Raw genomic sequence first — 24,441 nt, 5'->3', positions numbered from 1 at the left:
ACACAAACTTTTCTGTCCTTTATTCTTGTACTCAGGATTAAATACAGCAGAAAAGAACTTACAAACATGGAACAGATCAATCTTTTCCTGTATATGCACCCTGACCCACACAGGTTTGATACTTCAAGCATTCTGAAGCATTGTAGGAACAGGTGCAGGCATTCAGCCCCTCGAACCTGTTCTGCCATTCAGTGAGATCATGGCTGATCTATGGCCAAGCTCCATATATGTGCCTTTGGCCCATATTTCTCAGTATCATTGCTTAAAAGATTGCCTACCTCTGACTTAAATTTAACAACTGAGATAGCATCAAGTGTTAGTGGAAGAGAGTTCAACCACCTTTTGTCACATTGGAGTGACAGTGGAAGAGAGTTTAGCAATGTCCTCGGAGCTTCGGGGAGAGAAGAGCATTTGATCACGTTAAATGAAACCTTAAAAAAGAACAAATTCTGACAGGAGTGTAGCCAGTGTTTCATTAGTCTGTACCCTTAAGTTTGCTCTCTGCTGCATTAACTAACCCAAAATATTGAAGGAAATGATGTTTATATCTGTTTGTGTTGAAAGGGAGGCTTTTAGTCATATCATCCATTTCCCTTTTTTGTCAGTTTATCTCACCCTACACAGACAAACCTCAATGACATAGACAAGCAATTTACTGCACGTGGCAGCTGAGTTCACGTATTTCTAATGAAATGTCAGGACGATTGAGCCTTTTGCAGGAACAATTGCAGGCTTGAATTTCATTTGCTTCCTACTGTTCCAAACCTGACTTGTGACTAACTGGCGATGGTATTGTCAAGCAATTAACACTAGGCATTCCCAGCCTTCCACTTAACTGAGCATGGTAGTTTTGCGGTCTATATGGCTACAAAGTCACTAAGGTATCAAGAGTAGGTACTATTTGCATCTTCCTAACCAGTCTAGTGTCATGTGTTGGAACTGTAGTGTAGTTGGCACAGACTGGTAATTTTGAACATGCATTCCCAGCTGTATTGTGCAGATGTGCATATTTTGCTGAATAGTTGCTTGGTTTCAGATCAGTAGGGTAGTATATCAGCTATTGTTGTACTTCTCCTATAGCTGTTTGCGTGCCCAGCATTGTTGATGATTTGGAAACTTGCCCACTCCCCAGTGTAGTCAGAGCTGGCCACAAAGTGTATAGCAACTGAAAGGGAATTTGTCATGTTCCATATTCTAGTTTTCAAAGATATGATAAATCTTCAATTATTAATGTACAAATGGAACTCTTAAATCTTGATCATTAATAATACTTTTTTTGTTTCAGTCCAACTATGAATAAAATTATTCCTACCAATTTACCAAACAAACAGTATCAGTTGCTGTTCACTCAGGGAACAGGGGAAACAAAGGAAGGTAAGTAGTATGTCTTTTTGCTGTGCTAACATTACTATAAAATAACCTCTCATTTGCAAGGAATTTCACTGTTGACAAGTGTCTTATTTGGGATTATTGTGTACTGCTACGCTGCATTGATATGGAACTTTTCAGCCCTGGGTGACTTGAGGGTGAAAGACTGTCAATCACCTCGAATTCAGGAGTTCTTGCTTGGACTGTTGTGACTGGATTTTTCCCCCCTTTTAAATGTGGACTCCTGTTATACCATTCTATATGATGGATACTTTGCAACTGCCTCCTGCTTTTGAGGGGCTGTTTTAGTTTTGTTTTCTTGTCATCCATGTTTACTCGAGCGTTTGGTTATAGAGTCACAGAGCAGTACAGCATAGAAACACACCCTTCCCTCCAATTCATTCATGCTGACCAGATATCCTAAATAAATCTAGTCCCATTTGCCAACATTTAGCCCAGATTCCTCTCAATCCTTCCTATTCATATACCCATCCAGATGCCTTTTAAATGTTGTAATTGTACCAGCCTCCACCACTTCTACAGCAGCTCATTCCATACATGTGCACCGCCCTCTGCGTGATATAAGGTTATCTTCATCTTTTGCTGTGTAATAGATTGACAAAAAGAAAGAACTGGCATAGCTGACTGTGCATCTGCATTTAAATTGTTTCCCTATCTTTTCTCACTTTACCTCAGTGTTGAGGTATCAAAGGATTGCATATCAAGCCGCCACTTGAGATAACCTGGATAGTGAGTGATGATAAGTTAGTCAACCAGAGAGGCTCTTCCAGCTAAAGCAATTCACATTTCTCACACCTGTACATTTTAAATCCAGATTTTTTTGACTTGCTGACTAGATATATTCTGTATGTTTAAATCAGGCTGGTATTGATTCAAAGGAAGTGATATTTCCACTTGCAATGCTGTTCAGGTGTACTTAAGACTACAAGGACTGCAGCAGCTCACCACCATGTGCTAGACATTTGAGTACTGGGTTAGCCAGGAACACCTACATGAATTAATTTCTGTTTAAAATGTGAGAGATTCTGCAGGTGGAAGGCAGTGTGGATCTGGGTGAGTCACTGTGCTGCACCAGTTGTACATCTTGTAGCAATAGTGTGCTGATCATGGTGGGGGTGGCTATTGAACTGCCTGTTGAAACAAATACCAAGTAAACTGCTGCACCCTGAATGCTGACACATAGATGTTGCTGACATGAGACTGGCCAGGCTTGTTGCTTTACTCGGAAAGTTCTGCAAATGGGGGCTAGTAAGAAGAATTTTGCTGAGTTATCCAGATTGAAGTTATTGAAGTCTTTTGGTTTGATGGGTTGTTGAAGCGATCAAGTCTGATTTTCGTCTTGAACTTTGAAGGACGTTGAGTGATTGACATAAAGTGGGAATAAATTCCTGCATTGGATGGAAAAACCTTATTCAAGCAATATTAGTTGAATTTTTATGACTGTCTGGCTGAAAGTGCCCAGGCTTGCTTTTCGGCTGTTAGTTGCTACAGCTATTCAGTTGACATTCACAACTTTCTATGATTCAGATTTCAGCCTCATACCTATGGCTACCAAAATCATACACTACAACAAACAGGAGGTACGAGATAGCAGTTACAGGCAAGAATGGCTGACCTCTTTTTTTTTTCTTCAATCCCAGTTTGGGGTTGTAAGGGCTGTATTGTGAAAATTATCTAACCAGGTGCAGATTAGAAATCAGATCATGTCAGTGCTGTGAGCAAGAATGGTACAGAGAAGAGCCTTAGTTAAATTCCATTAAATCTTACTTGAGATTTGCAATCATCTTTCAGTAGTTGTTTAATATACGACAATACTGTCTTTGGAATAGTCCCTTTAATCTTTCAAATCCAATTTCCAAAAATTTAGGAATGATACAAGCAAATTCAGAATGACTGAAATGATGTTTTTTTAAAATCCTGCAACTGACTTCCATTCAAGGCATTGATGTGAAAATTAGCTCAACAAAATGTACTTTTTTTAAACTGATGCTTTTGAGGAAATGAGACATAAGAGCCAAATTACGTATTTGGCTTTTGATCATGGTTGATGTATTTCTCAACCCCATTATCCTGCCTTCTCTCCCCTAACCCCTGATCCCCTTGTTAAATAGACTGGCTCTTGATCGTCCTAATACCTTCAATGACTTGGCCTCCACAGCCCTTTGTGGCAATGAATTCCGCAGATTAACCATTTTCTGGCTGAAAAAAATTCCTCCTCATCTCAGTTTTGAAGAGTTGTCCCTTCGCTCTCAGGCTGAACTCGGACTTGGGTTCCAAACTGTCCTATTGGAAACATCATCTCCTAGGCCTCTCAGTCTGTAAGTCTTAATCAGATACTCCCTCATCCTTCTAAATTCCATCAAGTACAAACCCAGAGTTCTCAACTCCTCGTATGACAAGCCCTTGAACCCCAGGATTGTTCTTGTGAACCTCCTCTGGACTTCTGTATATGCCAGCACATCCTTCATCAGAATCTAGGCCCAAAACTGCTCTCAGTATTCCACATGTAGTCTGACCAAAGTCTTAGCAGTACATCTCTGTTCCTGTATTCTAGTAGTCTTCAAATGAATGCTAACATTGTATTTGCTTTCCAAACTGCGAACTGAGTTTGCATGTTCACCTTTAGGGAATTCTGAGCAAGGATTCATTGGTCCGTTTGTGCTTCAGACTGCCTTATTCCAGTCAGTCAATCGTCTATCCACGCTGGTACTTTGCCCTAACACCATGAACTCCTATCTGTTTCAGCAGCTGCCTTTTTAAAGCACCTTGTCAAAAGCCTTCCAGAAATCCAAATAGATCACTGGCTCTCCTTTGTCTAACTTTCTCAGCATCATCTCGGAGAATTTGTCAGGCATGACCTCCCTATGATCAAGCCATGCATTTCCAAATACTTCGCAATCTTCTATTACTAATGGATTCTCAAATCTCACGAATGACCTAGTTCAGGCTAACTAGTCTATAGTTTCCTGTCTCCTGCCTTCCTGCCTTTTTAATGAGTTACATTAGCTATTTTTCATTCCTCCGAGAGCCTCCCTGATGCCAGTTAGTCCTGAAAGATCACTGTTAACTCCACTGTTAACTCCACTGCTTAACTATCTCCTTTGGTTGTATTTGAATAATTATTTAAATTTCATTTGCTGAGTAAAATTTAGAATAAGCCTTTAGAATTCAAGACCTGGTATCCATACCTGAAGATGTTGCATTGATCATTTTTCTGCCGATGTGCTGTTCAGTGGCCTGTTTTGATAATGCAGAAAACATTTGATTATCTAGAGGATGATTTTGGAGCTTTTCTGACCCATTGCTACAATATTACGTATTTAAAGGTTTTCTATGTAGAGTTAGACCACCTGATGAACAACAATTAAAGAAAATGTAAACACTTGATTTAACCAGGATGTAATTTATTATGTGTTCCCAGAAATAGTCAACTACGAGTTCGATACAAAAGATCTCGTGTGCTTGGCTTTCAGCAGTGTGGTTGGAGTCTGGTATTTGCTGAAGAAGGTAAGAACAGTTCAGAACTGTGTGTACAGATAACCAGGTGCGACCACATGCATTTTTGAAGTTAATCCTCATTAAGGGCACTGTCCTGATTGGTCAAGTGAGTACATGCAGTGGTTGTTGCGAAGCAGAGCAGGAGATCATTTAGGGCAGAATTGGTCTCCATATCCCCAAATTAGGCATGATGGAAAGAATTGGTTAGGCATCCACTAGTGCCTATAATTGTTATCAGGAATTAGCCCATCTTTGTTAACCCACCAAGAAAATCTCAAGAATCCCCCAGGCTCAATGTCATTTCTGGCCTTGGCTTATCTGAATAGTCACCTTTTACTTATAGTTGTCATTCACAGTTATTAATCCCTGGGCAGTGTGTTTTCTCTTCTTACTGCCCCTCTCCTAATCAATTAGTTTGACATTCTGTCAGGACTGTAGCATAAAAACTGGCTACTTGGGCAATGTAGGCATGCCTATGAGATAAAGACTGCTGGGAGATTTATCTCTAAATAGATCCAAATAGATAGGAGTGGGGAGTGAAGTAAGTAAAAGTAGGTTGTTAACATGCATCAAACTAGGTTTTTGGGTCATTTGCCAATATCTACTGCAAACCTAGAAGCCATTATTGCTAATTGCTCTCTCTTTATTACTGTAACTGCCTGGGGAACAGCATGTAGAAAATTGGTATTGTGCCTAATCAGATAAAACGATATAACCAGGATGTGAATGTTTAAAGGTACGTGATGAACTTAACTATAGGTCCTTAATTTTCTAGCCATTAAATTTAAGTATATATGTATGTGTGCATTCAACCTTGGATTGTGTACTTTATTAGACTGTAGTTGAACTTGAGAATTTAACAGAAAATAAGTGGCAGACATCCATTCGGAACTGCCATTCGGAACTGGTGATTGCTTGCAATGTGCAATTTAATATTGTATTTTAACCATTTTTGTTCAACTGAAGTGATCATAAAATATTCAAGGAGCAGTTCAAAATTTTAACTAGTACAATAAGAAGTGGAGTTTCACCAGGATTGCACTTTGACAGATGGTTGGGATAGAAGTGTTTAAAAACAAAAGCTTCATGACTGACACATGAATTGACATATGGGTACAATGCTATATCTCAGAATGAAAAATGTGAACAAAACAGCATTAAAATCCTATCCTGGCATTAATTATTCATTGAGAACTCCAGGTGGAAAAACTGGTGTTGAGCAATGTTTGCTTGAGTGAAAAATGTCGAGTTAAATTTCTCCATCTGCTGTAGTAGCTCTGCTCTGCAGATGGGACTGAAATGTATATGCCTAGCATGTTGAGCCAAACTAGAGTTTAAGATTTTGGACACAGCAATGCAATCTACGGTCTGGCAGTGGTTTATACCTATTTTAACTTTCCAAGTCAGGCTTTGTGATGTTGGATATGTTTGTAGGCACAGCTAACTTGCTTAAAAAAAATTAAGATTTTGCACTTTTTCCAAAGCTGCTGTTGTATGACATCTTGACGTCACTAGTGCAGCAAGTATGCTACTGTAATTATTGAAGTTTTTATTTGTAGTTAAAGCTTTCACATGTTTGAGTTTAACCTGACTGATGACACTGCTTACTGCTCCTGACTGGCAGTGGTTGGATTAATATTAGGATGTGATTGGAACATAGCGCAGTATTCCAGTAAGTGGAAAACTTAAATAAGTTTATTTCATTTAGTGGGTTGTGATTGTCAGTGTCTTTCTCTAATGCTTCATTGGGCATTCTCTTACAGCATTGGATTGCCAACAATCTGTTTGGATTAGCATTTGCTCTTAACGGTGTTGAGCTCCTGCACCTTAACAATGTCAGCACAGGCTGTATTCTCCTTGGTGGACTTTTTATCTATGATGTGTTCTGGGTAAGTGGTTTCTCTTTCATGCCAGCTGGATATTTTTCTGCATCTTTCTTAGACTACGGACATGTGACGTGCTGTTTTACTTCTGCCACTTGCGTGAATGATGATTGGAAGTGAAAGGAAAGATTGCTAAATTTTTTGAACTTTTGGCCACCAGTGTTGAGGCACATGTTGAACATTAATAGACATGGACCAGTTGGATGAAATAGCCTGTTTCAGTTGCTGTAAATTTTATTAACAACGTGCATTTCACTTGGCTGAATGGAATTGAAACATTTTGTACTGGCTCAGTGGTTAACACTGCCACATCACAGTGCAATTAACCCAGATTTGATTCCACCCTTGGGTGGCTAGGAGTTTGCACGTTCTCCCCATTTCTGCATGGGTTTCCTCCACATGCTCCAGTTTCCTCCCACACGCCAAAGATGTGCAGATTAGGTGGATTGTCCATAGTGTCGAGGGATGTGTAGTTTAGGTGGGCTAGCTGTGGGAAATGCAGGGTTAAAGGGTTTGGTCCGGGTTGGATGCTCTTCAGAGGATCGGTGTAGACTCGATTGGCTGAGTAGCCTGCATCTACACTGGAGGAATTCTATGATTAACCATCTGTATTTGCAACATGACTCTATTATACCATTCTACCAATTAGTTTAGTACAAATCATACAGAAATATGTGCATACCTAGGAAGGAAGATTTATTCGTCCTGTTCTGCAGGAAGGCAAACAAACATCTTAGAGGGCAATATTTAAAAGTACAAATGTACAGCTCCATGGAGACCAGTATCCTTTCATCCAGACACCTTTTATTTGCTTGTGGAGAGTCCTTGACACTGATCCAGCTTCCTCAGAGCCAGCTCTGAGTGAACAGAATCTCTGATACTCCTGTTTGTATCTGTCGACTAGAACTTCCTAATTGTGGCTGTTAATCTGGACCAAGCAGGGAATTTATTCTGAGATTCACCTGGCTGACCTTGTTACCGTCACTGCATACGTAGGAGATGTGGTTATTAAGTTTGTGGGTGATCCTAAAATTGGTGGTATTATAGCGTCCAGTGAAGAAGGTTGTCTAAGAATTAGGATGTTGATCAACCTGGCCAGTGGGCCGAGGAATGACCAAGTGGTGTTTAATTTTAGATAAATGTGAGGTGTTGCATTTTTGTATGTCAAACAGGGCAGGACTTGCATCGTTCATGGCAGGGTTGTGGTAGTGTTGTCGAACAGCGAGACCTAGGGGTGCAGTTATATTGTTCCACAAAAGTGGCATCACAGGCTGGTGAACAAAGCATTTGCCACGTTTGCCTTCATCACTCAAATCATGTTTTGGCTGTACAAGAGATTGGTAAGGCCACATGTTGAAGCACTGCATGCAGTTCAGGTTGCCCTGCTTTAAGAAGGATGTTGTTAGGCTGGAAGGGTGCAAAACATATATAAAGATATTTCTGAGATTGGACAGTTTGAGATATAAGGATAGGCTGCATAGACTGACTTCTTTTCCTTGGGTTGTAGGAGGCTAAGGCGTGACCTTTTATAGAGGCTTATAAATTCATGAGGAGTATTGGTAAGGTGAATAGCCAAGGTCTTTTCCCCAGGGTAGAGAATTTGTGCCAGCCATGTTATTTTAGTATTGCATCTTAGAGATAATCGCATATTGAAAATGTGTTTTCTACATTTGCAATGTTTTTATTCAAAGTAAAAATGAATATTAATGGAAGCTGAACCTTTTGAATCACAATGTTAATTGTTTCTCATTTTGATCTTGTTTGGCTGTTAACTCTTTTAAGACGCAGAGCTGTAATAATTTGGTCCTTGGGAGTTCTTTTGGTTTAACTTCTGTTAAACTAGATGCTTATACTCTCATAAGAAGATAACAAAGTGTGAAGCTGGATGAACACAGCAGGCCAAGCAGCATCTCAGGAGCACAAAGGCTGATGTTTCGGGCCTAGACCCTCTCTCTGAAGAAGGGTCTAGGCCCGAAACGTCAGCCTTTGTGCTCCTGAGATGCTGCTTAGCCTGCTGTATTCATCCAGCTTCACACTTTGCTACCTTGGATTCTCCAGCATCTGCAGTTCCCATTATCTCTGCTTATACTATAATAGCGTTTTTTTTTCCCCCTTTTTTTTATAGGTCTTTGGCACAAACGTCATGGTAACTGTTGCCAAGTCGTTTGAAGCACCAATTAAATGTAAGTACTCCTAGTGGGGGCTGCAGTGTATAAAATGGACAACTACATTCAAAAATTACTTTTCTGATGTCACTGTTTCTTTTTAAACCTGAAATGAGGTTTTGAAATATTTAATGAACTAGTTTAAACATCAGTCTTTTTAATTTAACTTATTTCTTGTAGATACGAACGTAGAGAAAGAAATCTTCCAACTTTTTTGTTTGTTTTGTGAATAGCTACAAAGGATAAACCTAATTGGGTTTTTTTTCCCAGATACCTAATGAATTATCCTGAAAATACCATTGCGCTCATATCCAATGTTTTCTGGCTGACTATTGAGTTGCTCTGAGGATCAAGCACTCGAATTGTCAGTAATTATTTGTACCAGAATTCTAAGTTAACCCTATCCCCCATTCTCTCGATTGTAGGTGAACAAAGATTGCAAAGTGAGGGAGGTTTATGTCCAGTAGACGAAGCAAAAATAGTTTCTGCCTTTATGTTGAATACACTGTTCTCTGGGCTCATTGAACGTAGCTGGAGGCCATCCTGAGGCAAAGTACGGAGCAACTTCAGACAAAGTCCCTCTGACCATTTGTTAGCTAACAACACTGCTAGAAAAGTGCTTTTGTTTCATAACTAGAGAGAAGATGAGGTTTAGCTGTGTGATTGTTTGCCAACGAGTAAATGAGAGGTGGGGCGAGAGCCCAAAGAGAAGAGCAGACTATGTGATAACAAGGCCTGGTGATACCATCCCATCAGCACCCACATCCAGAAGATCATGTGTTATTTCTGACACGTCCGGTAAGATGCCACCACCAGACACACATTCTCATTCCGTCCCTTAACCACCTTCTGCAGGGACTGTTCCCTCCAGGACACCTTGATCCATTCTTCCTTAATTCCCAACACCAACCCAACAGCCCCACGGCACCTTCCCTTGCACGCAGCGAAGATGTAACACCTGCCCATTTACCACCTCCTTCTCCACTGTATAAGGGCCTCAAACATACCTTCCAGGTTAAGAAGCACTTTACCTGCAATTCCCAGAATCTAGTCTACTGTGTTCACTGCTTACAATATGGTTCCCTCTATCGTGGGGAAACAAAGCGTAGACTGGGGGGCTGCTTTGCCGAGCATCAACATTCTGCACAGGAAAAAGACCCTGAGCTTCGAGTTGCCTGCCACTTGGAACACATCACGCTGTTCCCTGGCCAATATCTCTGTCTGGGGAGTGTTGTAATGATCTCGTGAAGCTCAGCGCAAGCTGGAAGAACAACACCTCATTTACTGCTTGGAGACCCTGCAGTCCTCCAGTCTCCATACTGAGTTCCATAATTTTAGGACCTGAACTCTCCCATGTCCTAGTCCCCTACCCCACACACCAGGCCTTGTAATCACATAGCCTGCCATTACCCACTATCTATTGTTAGTCACTAACAGTCCCTATTAACAGCTATATACCCTCCTAGCCAGATCGTTGTCGACTCCTTTGTCCGTCCAACTGCTGACTCTTTGAGCTCTATCTCAACCTATTGTTTAGTCCTTACCCCCTCCCCACAGTCTACGTTCTGATTTAAGAGAACATTTCCTAGCTATCATCAGTTCTGAGGAAGGGTTACCAGACTCCAAACGTCAACTGATTTTTCTTCACGGATGCTACCAGACCTCTGAGCTTTTGAAGCAACTTCTGTTTGTGCCAAATTACCCAAACTCTCTTCATAGGACAGTCCCACCATCCCAGGAACCTTTTGTTTTGGTCCGCTCAATGGGACCTCCATATGGAGCAGAGTTAGTTCATGCACTTAACCTCTTCAGTTAAAGTCACTTCAGCTTCCTCCGTTTCTCTTTTGGCCTGTCTGCCATTAGTAATGCATTTTTGGTTTTGCCTGTTGTTGTACCTTACATTCTTTGTACTCTTTGGACCCAGGTTAGTTTGCTAACTTGGTTGTAATGGTGAAGTGAAAATTTTACTAAGCAATGAGATTACAGATCTGTTACTGGCCCGTGATCCCTCATCACCTTATTCAGCTTCGAAATAAGTTCTGAATCTGTTCTCATTTAATGCACTTTAACATCACTGACGTTGGCATTGGCTCATAACATATTGGAAGCTGTCCTCAGCCTTTTTTGTTTATGTTCATTAACAAGCTGTGGGTGTCATTGCAACATTTATTTCCATTCTCTGTTTGCCATAGAGATGTACAGCACAGAAATAACCCCTTTGGTCCAACTTGTGTATGCCAACCAGATATCCTAAACTAATCTAGTCTCATTTGCCAGCATTTGGTCAATATCCCTCTTAAACCCTTTCTGTTCATACGCCCATCCAGATACCTTTTAAATGTTGTAATTGCATCAGCATCCACCAGTTCTACTGGCAACTTATTCCATATGTTTGCCACCCACTGGGTGAATAAGTTGCCCCCTTAGGTGCCTTTTTAAATCCTTCCCCTTAAATCTTAAAGCTATGCCTTCTTGTTTTGGACTGCCTGAGACTGGGGAAAAGATTCTTCACCTTATCCATGTCCCTCATGATTTTATAAACCTCTATAAGGTCACCCCTCAGCCTCCAGGGAAAAGAGCTCCAGTTTATTCAGCCTTTCCCTTTGCTCAAAACCCTCCAACCCTGGTATCATCCTTGTAAATCTTTTCTGGGCTCTTTCAAGTTTCGCAACATCTTTCTTGAATTGAACGCAGTATTCCAAGTGTAGCCTAACCAGTGTCTTGGACAGCCGCAGCATGATCTCGTAACTCCTATTTTGAACTGATGGAAGTGTGGTTATTCGATACAGCTGAGTGACCTGTAAACTATTTCGGAGGGCACTAATGCGAGTGGCATCAGATGTACTAAGATTATAATTGCTTTCAGAGGAGGGTGAGTGAATTATTTTGGAAAAGAAAAGATTAGAGAAATGAGCACAGGCATGAGTGATTTAATCTCTCTCACGTGAGACTACAGGCAATTATATTAAAAGGATGCAGCTTGGCATATGGGGTTTTCATGCAAACAATGAATTCTATTCCCTCCATTTCTTTCTCCCCGTCCTGTGACACTAAAAAGGCTTGTGTTTTTGCTGTATTAACTGAACAGTCAAATGTACATTTGCAAAAGTGTGGAGTATTGCCCTTCTGAGAAGTGTGTATACTATATGCTGACTTGTGTATTGCTTCTGAGTAAATATTAGTCTTGGTGTGTCCATTTAGCAAGGACACAGTCAAACAGGTTACTAATGTGCAACAACCACTAACAAGAAATGCTTGCATTTATATAGTGCCTTTCACAACTACAGACCGTCCAAGTGTTTTCAACCAATTAACTATTTATGAAATGTACTCACTGAAGAAATTTTGGCAGCCAGTTTACATACCACAGCCTGAGCGCTTTTGATGTCGATTGAGGGATTAATTTAGAATTCTTATGGGACAGTGTTATTCTGAATTGTGAGGCCCAGGTTCAGGATCACCTGCCTGAGAAGTAGAAACCATTGAAATGATACAGCACTGAGGGGAGCCATTTGGCCCATCTTGTCTATGTTGACACAGACACACAGATGCCCTTTTTAATTGCCTCTTTCGGCACATGGCCCATAGACCTGCAGTTGATAGCACTTAAGATGCAGGTGCAAGTACTTGTTGAAAGAGTTTAGGGTGTCTGCCTCCACTACTAATTTAGGCAGCAAATTCTGGATATCCGTCACCCATGTGTTATAACATCTCTGAACAGGTTGATTAAAACATATCTAGCCAGGTCACTGGGGAGGTGATGGCCTCATGGTTTTATCATTGGGCTGTTAATCCAAAGACTCGGATAATGCTCTGGGTCCTGCCGTGGCAGATGGTGGAATTTGAATTCAATAAACATCTGGAATTAGAAGTCTTATGATGACCATTAATCCATGGTCTGTTGCTGGAAAAACCCATCTGGTTCACTAATGTCCTTCAGGAAAGGAAACTGCCATCCTTACCTGGCCTGGCCTACATGTGACTCCAGACCCACAGCAATGTGTTTGACCGAACTGCCCTCTGGGCAATTAGGAATGGGCAACAAATGCTGCCTAGCCAGCGGTGCCCTCATCCCAGGAATGAATAAAGGAACTCACCCCCCCCGCCCCATCCCCTCTTAATGATAATACTGTTGTTTTTTTACATCCACCTGAAGGGTAGATAAGGCCTTTGTTTATAATCAGTTATCCAAAGGACAACAGTGAAGTGTCACTCAAGGTCTTGTTCAAGTTCTGGAGTGGGACTTCAAGCCACAACCATCTGGCTCAGGTGAGCTTACTACGAATTGAGCTACAGATGACATTTGTGATGAATTCATTTTATGGAATCTTTTGATTAATGGGATTAATGCATTACCTATGGTATGTTTCTAATAATATCAATCGCCATTTGGCAGTGAATTCTAACATATCATTATTTTAATTTGTGTTTCCATTTACAATCACATCAAGGTGGTATCTAAATCCAGTTTCCAGAGCAATATTATCAAAGCTACACAACATACATCCTGTAGATGGAGCTGTGCCGTACTCAAATCAATGTGGTTCAATTTCATATTTGCCAGATTCATCTCTTCCCGGATTTTAAACTTGCATGTACGGCTGTGCTGTACTTCACTAAAGTAATCAAATTTGTCCAAAACTCTTAATGGAATTTTGGGGTGATTAAAAGAAATGTGGCTATTTGTGAACAAATAGGTGCAATTGATGTCAGCTTGTGTATAAGAAATGACATTGTTGTGTAATTGTAGCTACTTCTCCCTCTTAAATTATTGCAGCTCCTCAGCTGGTAAAAGCACCACCTGTGGTGTAGAAAAAAAATCTCCCTTTAGTACTACTTCTGGCCCACAGACTCTCTCCACAGCTAAAAGTGTGGTACACCTGTCACCAAGGTATGATGGTAGCTTATGGCAAAAACAGACTGAAGGTACATTCCTGCTAAAGACAGTTCTCTGTGCTCGTGAGCAACGGGGCTGCTTTTCTTTTTAAATCGAACCTTAATGATTAAGATATTTTCTAATCGACCTTTCAGAGATGTTACAAAACAGGAGTTGCTGGAAAAAAAATCAGCAGGTCTGGCAGCATCTGCAAAGAAAAAAAATCAGACTTAATGTCTCTGAGGAAGGGTCACCAGACCTGAAACATTAACCCTGATTTTTTTTCCCTTCTTAATGTTGAGCTTTTTTAGCAACCTCTGTTTTTGTACCTGATTTACAGCATCCGTGGATTTTTTTTTAGGAGATATTATTACTTACCTCTGGAACATATGCAAATTGAGCCCAGCCTCCTGGTTCAAAGGTAGGGGCACTGCAGTTGTAACACAAGAACTGCACCTGAACACTCACTTCCCCCTTTCACAACCCATTCCAAGTTGTACCCTGTACCAAATTCAGTTAAGTGTGCCATTATAAATCTTATCCCTCTAATTTTATCCCTGCAGTTGAAGTATTTCATGGCCTCATTTTATATGATGTGCAATCTTTTGAAATTGAGTGCAGTTTCTCAAAATATGTGATAACAATGTATCATCTTTTTAAGGTAACAAAATGTTGCAAAGCCATAGGAGTGTTTTGGAACAAACTGTGATATTATGATTGGAAAATCATGGGACTGTAAGATATGAGAGATTGTGAAGGACAAGGCCATAGAGGGATTTGCAAACGAGAAATTTAAAATCTAGGATTTGCTTGATTTTTGGGACCAATTTGTGGAATCTAACAATGTAGTGATTTGGAGTTGGGTGGACCTTGTTGATTACAAAGCCCCTCATTAGGCTAGTTAACCTGGGCCAATCAGGAAATCCCTGGCTGACCAATATAACCAGGAAATTAGCGTCTCCTCAGTTGAGTGGATTTACTCTGAACTGGCTGGCCAGAGGTAGTGTACTGTGCGCAAGTAAATAAAGGGTGACATTGTGATGGGATACCAGCCTCTGTGCAGTTATTTCACATTGTCAGTTTTTTTTTGATGCAGGACAGCTTTGCATTTGACTTTTTTAAAAAAGACAAAAAAGGAATGGATAAGTGAATTTGAAATGACTGTATGTGGGACTGGTTTGTAAACAGAATTCTTAAATAAGCTCTTAAACACATGTAATTCATACCTGGGCCAGGGGATATTTATATTGCATTCTAAATCCCTCCTAGTTCCTCAGGATGCAGGGATATAGTCAACTTGATTTAAATGTTCATTTTGAATTTGACATACTCTAAGCTTTAAAAATATAATTTAACAAACTGCTTCTAAGATTCAGGGCCTTAGTGGCTTTATTAGCAGCCCTTGTCTCTCCTACTTCCTCTAAAAGAAAGGGAGAGTTTATAAACAGATATTTTATTTTTGATCAGTTTGGCTGGGCTGGTAGCCTGCTGCTTACCAATACAGCTGCAAGAAGGCAGAAATAGAAACTGTCAGCAAAATGCCTGTTATTATTCCAGCTGGTGGTTGGATTCCAGATGGCCTGTGGTTGGGCAGTATCACTGTGCACAGCACGAACTGGAATGAAATTGTCAAAAGCAAACATTCCTGTTGTAGCCTGCAGGATATCCCAACTGCTCTGTATTTATACAGTCTGGCACAGGAATGTACATAGCATTTTGTGAAAATTTGTTCCTTTTATAAAGAGTTTCTCCCCCCTGCCATCCCCAACACTCGTACCATATTTCTCAGTGGCTGAATTAAAGATGCTGACTCGCGGTTTGAGTGTTATCCGCAGGCGCCAGTAGCCCTGCACTAACTCGCCTACAGTGGTAATTCTTTTTGATTTAATGGCAGTGGTGAGCATTGGCAGGCTGTTTGTTTGTGATGGGGGTGGGAGAGAGAATCATCTGAGTATGTAATCCACCAGTTGCCTGATCTCCATTTCCAGCAGGATTGCTAAATAGCCTGTGAGTGAAAATGTTCAGACTTCTTCCCCAGTATCAATGGTAGCTCGGGTGGTAACAGTATCACCTACAGTAATAGTTATACAGCCAGGAAACAGACTTTCTGGTCCAACCAGTCCACATCGACCATGCTCCCAAACTAAACTAGTCCCACCTTCCTGCACTTGACCCATATCCCATCAAACCATCCGAATGTCTTATAAATGTTGTAACTGTACCTGCATCTCCACTTCCTCTGGACATTCATTCCAGATATGAACCGCTCTGTTTTTAACAAAATGTTGCCCCATGTCCTTTATAAATCTTTCTCCTCTCTCATTAAAAATATGCCCCCTTGTTTTGAACTCCCCTACCCTAGGTAAAGACCCTTGCCATTCATCTTATCTATGCCCTTCACGATTTTGGAACATAGAACATTACAGCACAGTACAGGCCCTTTGGCCCTCGTTGTGCCGACCTGCCATGCCAATCTGAAGCCCGTCTAACCTACACTATTCCATATGCTTGTCCAATGATGCCTAATGTACTTAAAGTTGGCAAATCTACTACTGTTGCAGGCAAAGCGTTCCATACCCCCTCTACTCTGAGTAAAGAAACTACCTCTGACAGCTGTCCTATACCTTTCACCCCTCATGCTCGCTGTCACCATCCTAGGAAAAAGGCTGTCCCTATCCACCCTATCTAACCCTCTGATTATTTTATATGTCTCAATTAAGTCACCTCTCAACCACCTTCTCTCTAACGAAAATAGCCTCAAGTCCCTCAGCCTTTCCTCGTAAGACCTTCCCTCCATACCAGGCAACATCCCAGTAAATCTCCTTTGCACCCTTTCCAAAGCTTCCACATCCTTCTTATAATGCAGTGACCAGAACTGTACACAATACTCCAAGTGCGGCCGCACCAGAGTTTTGTACAGCTGCAGCAAAACCTCTTGGTCCCAGAACTCGATCCCTCTATTTAATAAAAGCTAAAACACTGTATGCCTTCTTAATAGCCCTGTCAACCTGGGTGGCAACTTTCAAGGATCTGTATACACGGACACCGAGATGTCTCTGCTCATCTACACTACCAAGAATCTTACCATTAGCCCAGTACTTTGCATTCCGGTTACTCCTACCAAAGTGCATCACTTCACACTTGTCCGCATTAAACGCCATTTGCCACACCTCAGCCCAGCTCTGCAGCTTGTCTGTGTCTCTCTGTAACCTACAGCATCCTTCGTCACTATCCACAACTCCTCCAACCTTAGTGTCGTCTGCAAATTTACTAACCCATCCTTGTAGGCCTTCATCCAGGTCATTTATAAAAATGACAAACAGCAGTGGACCCAACACCGACCCTTGCGGTACACCACTCGTAATTGGACTCCAGGATGAACATTTCCCATCAACCACCACCCTCTGTCTTCTTTCAGCAAGCCAATTTCCGATCCAAACTGCTATATCTCCCACAATTCCATTCCTCTGCATTTTGTACAATAGCCTATTGTGGGAAACCTTATCGATTTCATAAATTTGTAGAAGGTCATCCCTCAACATCCCACACTCCAATGGAGAAGGTTTCAGCTTTTCTGGTTTTTTTTTAAACTTTTGAACCCTCAATTCCTGCATCCTGCTGCCAGTACCCCCCTGAATCTGCTCACAACCTACAAAAGGATTCAAATAAAATGTGCAGGTTAACCAAAAATGAATGGCTAGATGCAAACGAGAAGACAAAGGCTGTGAATGGATATGGACAGCTTTACTGAGTGGGAAAAGGTTTAGCAGATGGAAGATAACGTGGGAAAGAGTGAATCACATGACTTGACCTCTTTTTCACAAGTTCTCAATTCAGGCGCCCTGTCAAAAAGCTTTAGCACAAAAATAAAGGCAGATGCTTCTGTGTAGCCATGAAGGAATGCTGCACTGTCGGTGGTTCAGTTTTTTTACAAGTGACTTGAACTAAAGTTCCATTTGTGTCTTCAGATGGATATTTCAAAGAAGAGCAGGGGAGTTAGACCTCAAGGGGCATCACAAGGAAATGGGTTATCTGGTCGTTATAACATTGGGTGCTGAAATTAGTTGTTTTCCTTCGACATTTCATTGGCTGGAAGGCATTGTCAGGGCTCTGACAATGTAGGTCTGCCCCCACTCCCAAGCTGAAAAGTAGATGCAAATTTTGTCCTTTTTTGTTTCTCAGTTTCATTTTCTGTTGTTTTTCTTAGTGGTTTTCCCTCAAGATCTTCTCGAGAAAGGACTTGCAGCCAATAATTTTGCAATGCTTGGCTTGGGAGATATCGTCATTCCAGGTAAGAGAATGTATTCATACTTTGAAGCTCCCAACCAAACGGATTCTCTATCTGACTGGTCAGTTAGTGTCATTGCCCCTCTATTTTAATTCATGACCCTGAAAGTTGTGTTTCTGCAGAAACTTCCAAGATTTTCTTGGGAGGGTTAATATTACCATTTGTGGCACCTGGCATTGATACCCAATGTCAGAGTGGAATTACTACTCTGAACCTGATTGCCAATTCGACTTGCGCATTAAAGCAAAGGATGGGAGACCATGTTCCATCTTGCATTGCTTGGTGTTGGTTCCATCAAGTGTCAAATGGCTCCTGTCTGGTGCAAAGGGTATCCAGATAATGTCACAATCCGTTTCTCAACATTGTAAACGTTGACAGCTGAACTGATGTTTGAGGAAAGATTGAACAGCTTGGGGATTTTTTTTTGTTCGTCTAGAAAAGTTAGGTTTAAGATTTGAAGGAATTTGACTGAGTAGACAGATGTTTACTTTGGAGAAGCAACTTCTTTATCTGAAGAGTGATTAGAATATGGAACGAAGTATCACTGCTTCGTTTAAGGCGAAGCTAAATAGTGCACAAGGGAGAAAGGAATAGAAAATAATTGAAAGAACAGGTTCAAATAGAATGTGAACCAGTTAGGCAGAATGACCTGTCTCTTTACTGTACATTCTATAGGTAATTTTCCCATTCCCTAATCTAAAGAATGATGCATGTACAGTTTGGAACATGCTGCACAGGTATGAACCTTTTAAATTAGCTAATTGCGTGAGAGGGAATGGATTCTGCATTTCAGAACTGAGGAGATGGTCATGCTGCACACCCTGGCAATATTTGAGTGCCAATTCTTGTTTAATTGAATTTTGTTTATTGTCCTAATGCATTCTAGAGTTCAATGCTTCCCAGTAAAAGAGAAAATGGAACGTAGGATGAGTTTGAAGGCAATCTAGAATTCTTGGGGAATTACAAAATACCATGCAATGACTGCCACAAACGTTACATCGGACACACAGGAAGGAAACTAGCCATCAGAATACATGAACGTCAGCTAGCAGCAAAACGATACGATGAACTCTCCTTAATATCTGTACATCCAGGCATTGAAGGCCATTAGTTTAACTGTGACAAAGTAACTATGGTAACTCAAGCCAAACATAGACACACACACAGGAATTCCTAGAGGCATGGTTCTCCACCCATACTTCAATTAACAAACATATACAATTGGACCCCACATATAAACCCATGCAGAACAAAACCAGAAATGACAGTATTCACCATAATGGACCTGACAGTATAAATTCCATGTGGCATAGAGTAACATCGCTTCATTGGAGGCTCCACTGATGATGTCATCTAACATGGTGACAAAACATCTGAACGAAAACAAGCCAGCTCAGCTAACAAGTCAGCACCCTCCTCCACAATCCGAGTTACAGGCCTTTGCCAAAACTTTAAATTCTTGCTGATATCAGTGGCTTTTTAGGTAACTCCCTGGTAGATATTGCAACACCGGTCAGGTAATACGATGGCCCACTGGCAGGGCCGGGGGAGTGATTGCTGATGTCAGGATGTGGAAATCTACTTTATTTCTTCAATCTGTTTTCTAAGGCCCTTGATCTAATGCTTTGTATAGGCCTTAAAGCTATGGAATTATTTTACTTTGTGTAGGATTTTAAAAAATTCTTTGTGGGTTTTGCTTACAAGGCCAACATCTCTTGGCCATTCCTAATTATCCTTAACTGAATGGTTTGCTTGGCCATTTCACTGGACATGTAAAGAGTTGACCGTGTTGCTGTCGGTCTGGAGTTGCACCTAAGCCAGACTGAAAAGGGAAGGCACGTTTGCTTCAGTGAACATTAGTGAACCAGGTGAAATTTTTATGATAGTATTGTGATCTCTAACACTGAGACTAACATTCAATTCCAGATTTCACTAGTTGAAACCATTTGCTGAGATGACATTCAATTCAGTACTGTGGAGTCCGTGGCTCCAGAGCTTTAGCCTGTGTCTCTGGATTACCAGTCCACTGACATTGCTGGTATACTGCTCTTTTCCCTCAGATGGTTTGAGGGGTGATGGGGAAAGAAGGCTTGCTGCAAGTTAGTAATCTGGAGCAAAGTTTTGTTTTGATATCAGGTTTGCTTAGGAGTTTAGGAGACTGCCAAAGCGCGTGTTTAAGTAGTTTGACTCTAGAGGTAACAAAGTCATAAACGAAGATTTTTTTTAGCAGCTGAGTTGAAATTGGAGTGGAAGTTGGATGATGTTCTAATGTTGGAAAATAAGTGTTGTAATTGATGACATGTGCAGGGGGTCTGAAGCTCAACTTGGAATCAGCTACAGTATTGTAAACAGACTGGCTTAATCCCAGACTGTTGCCAGGGCGAGGGATGGAGTCTGAAGTTAGGGAATGGAGTTTAGAGTGTGGACCAAAAATGTCATTGATCAAACAAGCTGCAGGCATGTGTTTCTCCTCCAAGTGATACATTAATTGTGATCTATTTCCACGTTTCACGACTTGCTGCCAAAAAACATTTGTTGTGATTTGAGTTAAAGTAATTGGCTGCCTGTATTTAACCTTGCACATGAATCATTCATTGTGTTGTCTCTGGAGCTGTGTTGCTTCTAATTACTCACTGCCTACCTGGAAATCTGTGTGGATGCAGATGATTGAAAAACAAACTGCTGTTCACGAAGTGCTGTTTCCAATCATAGTTAATTGTTGCAACGGAAACTTTGTCAGGGAATTGGACAATTATTTGCATACTGCCCGATTATGTTATAACTACAAGGAGAAAGAATTAATTAAAACAAAAGTATTCCTCCTTAACAGCAATCCAGAGTTTTACTTTTATGTAGCTATGGAAGTTATATTATTGACAGTTTCGAAGCTGGTCTTGGTCAAGCCTGTTGAGTCAATGCCTGTATTGATTACTGCAGCTACCCATTGAGGGTGACATCTGCTTAGACCACAATTTTCTGCATCAGGTCTTCAGGTGACTCAACAGGCCAATTCTTGACCCAGAAATCTTGAGGTATATAGGTAGAATTTCTCACAGCAGTAGGATTTGGAATGCAAGATCTACCGTTTATATCCCTCCTCCGTCTGCCATTGCTGTACCTCATTGTTATGACATTTGGACTCAAAATGTGATGTATCTTGATGGACCTGTGACGGCCGGTTTTAACAATTGAAGCCGCACAAGGTTTGTTTCTCATTTCTTGGTTACAGCTTTCCTATTAATGCTGATTCACGTATGGATTCTGCAGCAGGATACTGGGGTGTATCCTGTAGAATATTAGCTTCACAGTTAAGGAATTGTGAATAATGTTCGTTTTGGCTTTGCATTTCATTATCATCCTTAAGAGTAATACTATCCCCTTAACAGAGTGGATTTTGTTATTTTAACCACTGTCTAGTCTATTAGCCTAGATGCCTTCAAAAGAAAATCATTGCATTTCATGATTGTCAGACACTGTTGGAACCCTCAGACATGTCCTTTTATCTAAAATGGATCCTCCTTTGCATATCAATGGTGGGTGTTGAAATGCTGCCTTCTTGACTTGCAATCCAGTGCTGTGCTGGCAGGAATTGAAGTTTCCTAATTTGGTTCAAGAGGTTACACTTGAGCATTATTTTCCTCCAGCTGGACCTGGTGTTAATGATGCTCAATCTGGGCATAAAAATCTAGTACAACTGATTTCATTTGATCCCATTGTTCTGGAACCATGTTCGATGTGTGAGGATGTTTCCAATTGGTTGTAAACTGAAGTTAGAATTTCTCTTTGGCCTGGCTACTTTTAGAGTGGAAAAAATTAATCACCTGGGCTGTTGTTAAGCCTCTGTCTTGTGCCACAGTTTATTTCCAGTGCCAGTAGGGAATTCCAGTTTTTTAACCCAGTGACACTGACAGAATGGCGGTGTATTTCAAAAATGGGCTGTTGAGTGGCTTGAAGAGTAACTTGCAGATGGTGTTTCTGTGCATTTGCAGCACTTGTCTTTCTAGATTGCAGTGGTCATTGTTTTGAAGGGTGCTATTTATGGAGCCTTGGCAAATTACTTCAATACACCTTGTAGATGGTATGCTCTGCTGCTGCTGTGCCAGTTGTGAAGAAGTGAACACAGTGCCATTGAATGGGCTGCTTCATACTGAGGTGTCTTAAACTTCCGATTGCTGGAACTGCATTTGCAAATGGCGAGTATTCCCTCACAAGCCTGACCTGTCACATGTGGATAGTGAGCAGACATTGGGAAGTCAGGAGGCGAGTTATTTGCTGTAATATTCCTGACCTCTGACCTGCTGTTGTAGCTACAGTGTATATATAAGGCGATAATAAAATGTGAGGCTGGATGAACACAGCAGGCCAAGCAGCATCTCAGGAGCACAAAAGCTGACGTTTCGGGCCTAGACCCTTCACCAGAGAGCTCTCTGATGAAGGGTCTAGGCCCGAAACGTCAGCTTTTGTGCTCCTGAGATGCTGCTTGGCCTGCTGTGTTCATCCAGCCTCACATTTTATTATCTTGGAATTCTCCAGCATCTGCAGTTCCCATTATCTCTGATACTATATGTAAGGCGAGTCTACTTCTGTTTCTAGTCAATGGTAACCCCTAGGATGATGTTAGTGGGGTATTCAATAATGGGTGATGCCATTGAAGGACAGGATATGATAGTGAGATTTGCCCTCTCTTTGGAGATGAACGTTTGCCTGCCACTTGTGTGTCATGAATGTGATTTGTCACTGGCCAGCCCAAACCTGAATATTTTAGGTCTTGCTGACTTTAGGCATGAACTGATTCAATATCTGAGGAATTGCAAATGGGACTGAGCATCCCCACTTCTTCTAACTTTTATAATGAAGGGAAGGCTATTGATGAAGCAGCTGAAAGGGGGGCTGGCGGAGGAGACATTGAGTGATGAGAAGAAGTGATACCTTGAGGCTTAATGCTGGGACTGCCATTTTTTCTAATTTCCACAGATGTACTGATTCAGAAAATGTGCAAGGTCATCAGATTTGCAAATGATAGAACATAGCACGGTGCAGCCCATAATGTTGTGCCGCACATCAAATCAAGCTAATTGAGTCTGCCTGCCCTGTGTCTGTATCCCTCCATTCCTTGCAGATTCATGTGCTTCTCTACAAGTCCCTTAAATGCCCGTATCGTATCTATCTCCTCCACCACCAACACTGGCAACTCATTCCAGACTCCTACCACTGTTTTTAAAACAAAATCTTGCCCCTCACATCTCCTTTGAACTTCGTTTTACCGCCTTAAAAGCATGCCTCCTAGGATTAGACATTTCAACTCTTGGGGCTGGAGAAATATTGTTGCCATCAACCCCATCTATGTATCTCATAATGTTGTAGACTTCTATCAAGTCACCCCTCAGCCTCCATCACTCCAGAGAAAACAACCTGAGCTCATACCCTTTAATCCAGGCAGTATCCTGTTAAACCTCTTCTGCACCCTCTCCAGAGCCCCCACATCCTTCCTGTCATGTGGCACCTAGAATTGAATGCAGTACTCTAAGTGGCCTAACCAAGGTCTTAGAGCTGTAACGTGACATCTTGATTCTTGTGCTCAGTTCCCTAATCAATAAAGTCAAGCATGCCATGCGCTTTCTTTACCACCCTATCTATCTGTGTGATAACCTGGAAATGCAGTAGAAACTGAGGAGGCATTGTGGTTTGGTCCGAATGTCCAAGTGGGGGAAACGGTTGCCAGTTAAATTTTATGTATATGATTGTGTACAAAACTTCAAAAAAATGGGAATTGGTAACTGGACTTAATGGTGTTGAAGTAGCTAAGAGTGGAGCTGATAGAAGACTTTGTGACTCGTAATCTTTGCTGATAAAAATGCAACAATAACTTGGACTTGTTGGAGGCCGGTAGTGAGTATATTTGGGAATGCAAATGTCCACATCAAAATGGACATCATTCATGCCCAGAAAATGAATACATAATAGAATTGTTGCATTATCTCATGTACAGGACTCTTTTTCTTGCATTCTTTCACAGGATGTGGGTGTCACTGACTGGGTGATCATGTATTGTTCATTCCTAATTGCCTTTGACTATGCGATGGTGAGACACCTTCTTGAATTGCTGTAGTCCATCTGTTGTGGTTACATAATGTTGGGAAGTGAGCTCCAGGATTTTGACCCAATGACAGTGAGCAAACAGTGATGTTCCATGTCAAGTTGGTGCGTGGCCTGAAACAATCCTTGGTTGGTGTTTCTGTGATCTGTTACCCTCCTCAGTAGAGCAGGGCATGTGTATGCAAGTGCTATCAAAGGAACTTTTGAGTTGCTGCATTGTATTTTCTAGATGGTGCTAACAATGTG

General features: G+C 41.2%; 1 protein-coding gene across 2 annotated transcripts in view; it reads left to right on the top strand.

The window, feature by feature from the left end:
- The window catches only part of hm13 (histocompatibility (minor) 13), a 72,176-nt gene that overhangs the window by 11,622 nt on the left and 36,113 nt on the right, over positions 1–24,441 (top strand). For both annotated transcript variants that reach the window (XM_048549780.2, XM_048549778.2), the window contains exons 4-8: positions 1,286–1,374; positions 4,811–4,896; positions 6,651–6,776; positions 8,896–8,953; positions 18,019–18,102. In XM_048549780.2, coding sequence (XP_048405737.1) covers positions 1,286–1,374; positions 4,811–4,896; positions 6,651–6,776; positions 8,896–8,953; positions 18,019–18,102 — 443 coding nt within the window. The remainder of the gene's footprint in view (positions 1–1,285; positions 1,375–4,810; positions 4,897–6,650; positions 6,777–8,895; positions 8,954–18,018; positions 18,103–24,441) is intronic.

The sequence above is a fragment of the Stegostoma tigrinum genome, chromosome 19 (genome assembly GCF_030684315.1).
Source record: "Stegostoma tigrinum isolate sSteTig4 chromosome 19, sSteTig4.hap1, whole genome shotgun sequence".
Taxonomy (NCBI): domain Eukaryota; kingdom Metazoa; phylum Chordata; class Chondrichthyes; order Orectolobiformes; family Stegostomatidae; genus Stegostoma; species Stegostoma tigrinum.
The sequence above is the reverse complement of the archived record's forward strand: the minus strand, read 5'-3'. Positions and strand labels throughout refer to the sequence as shown.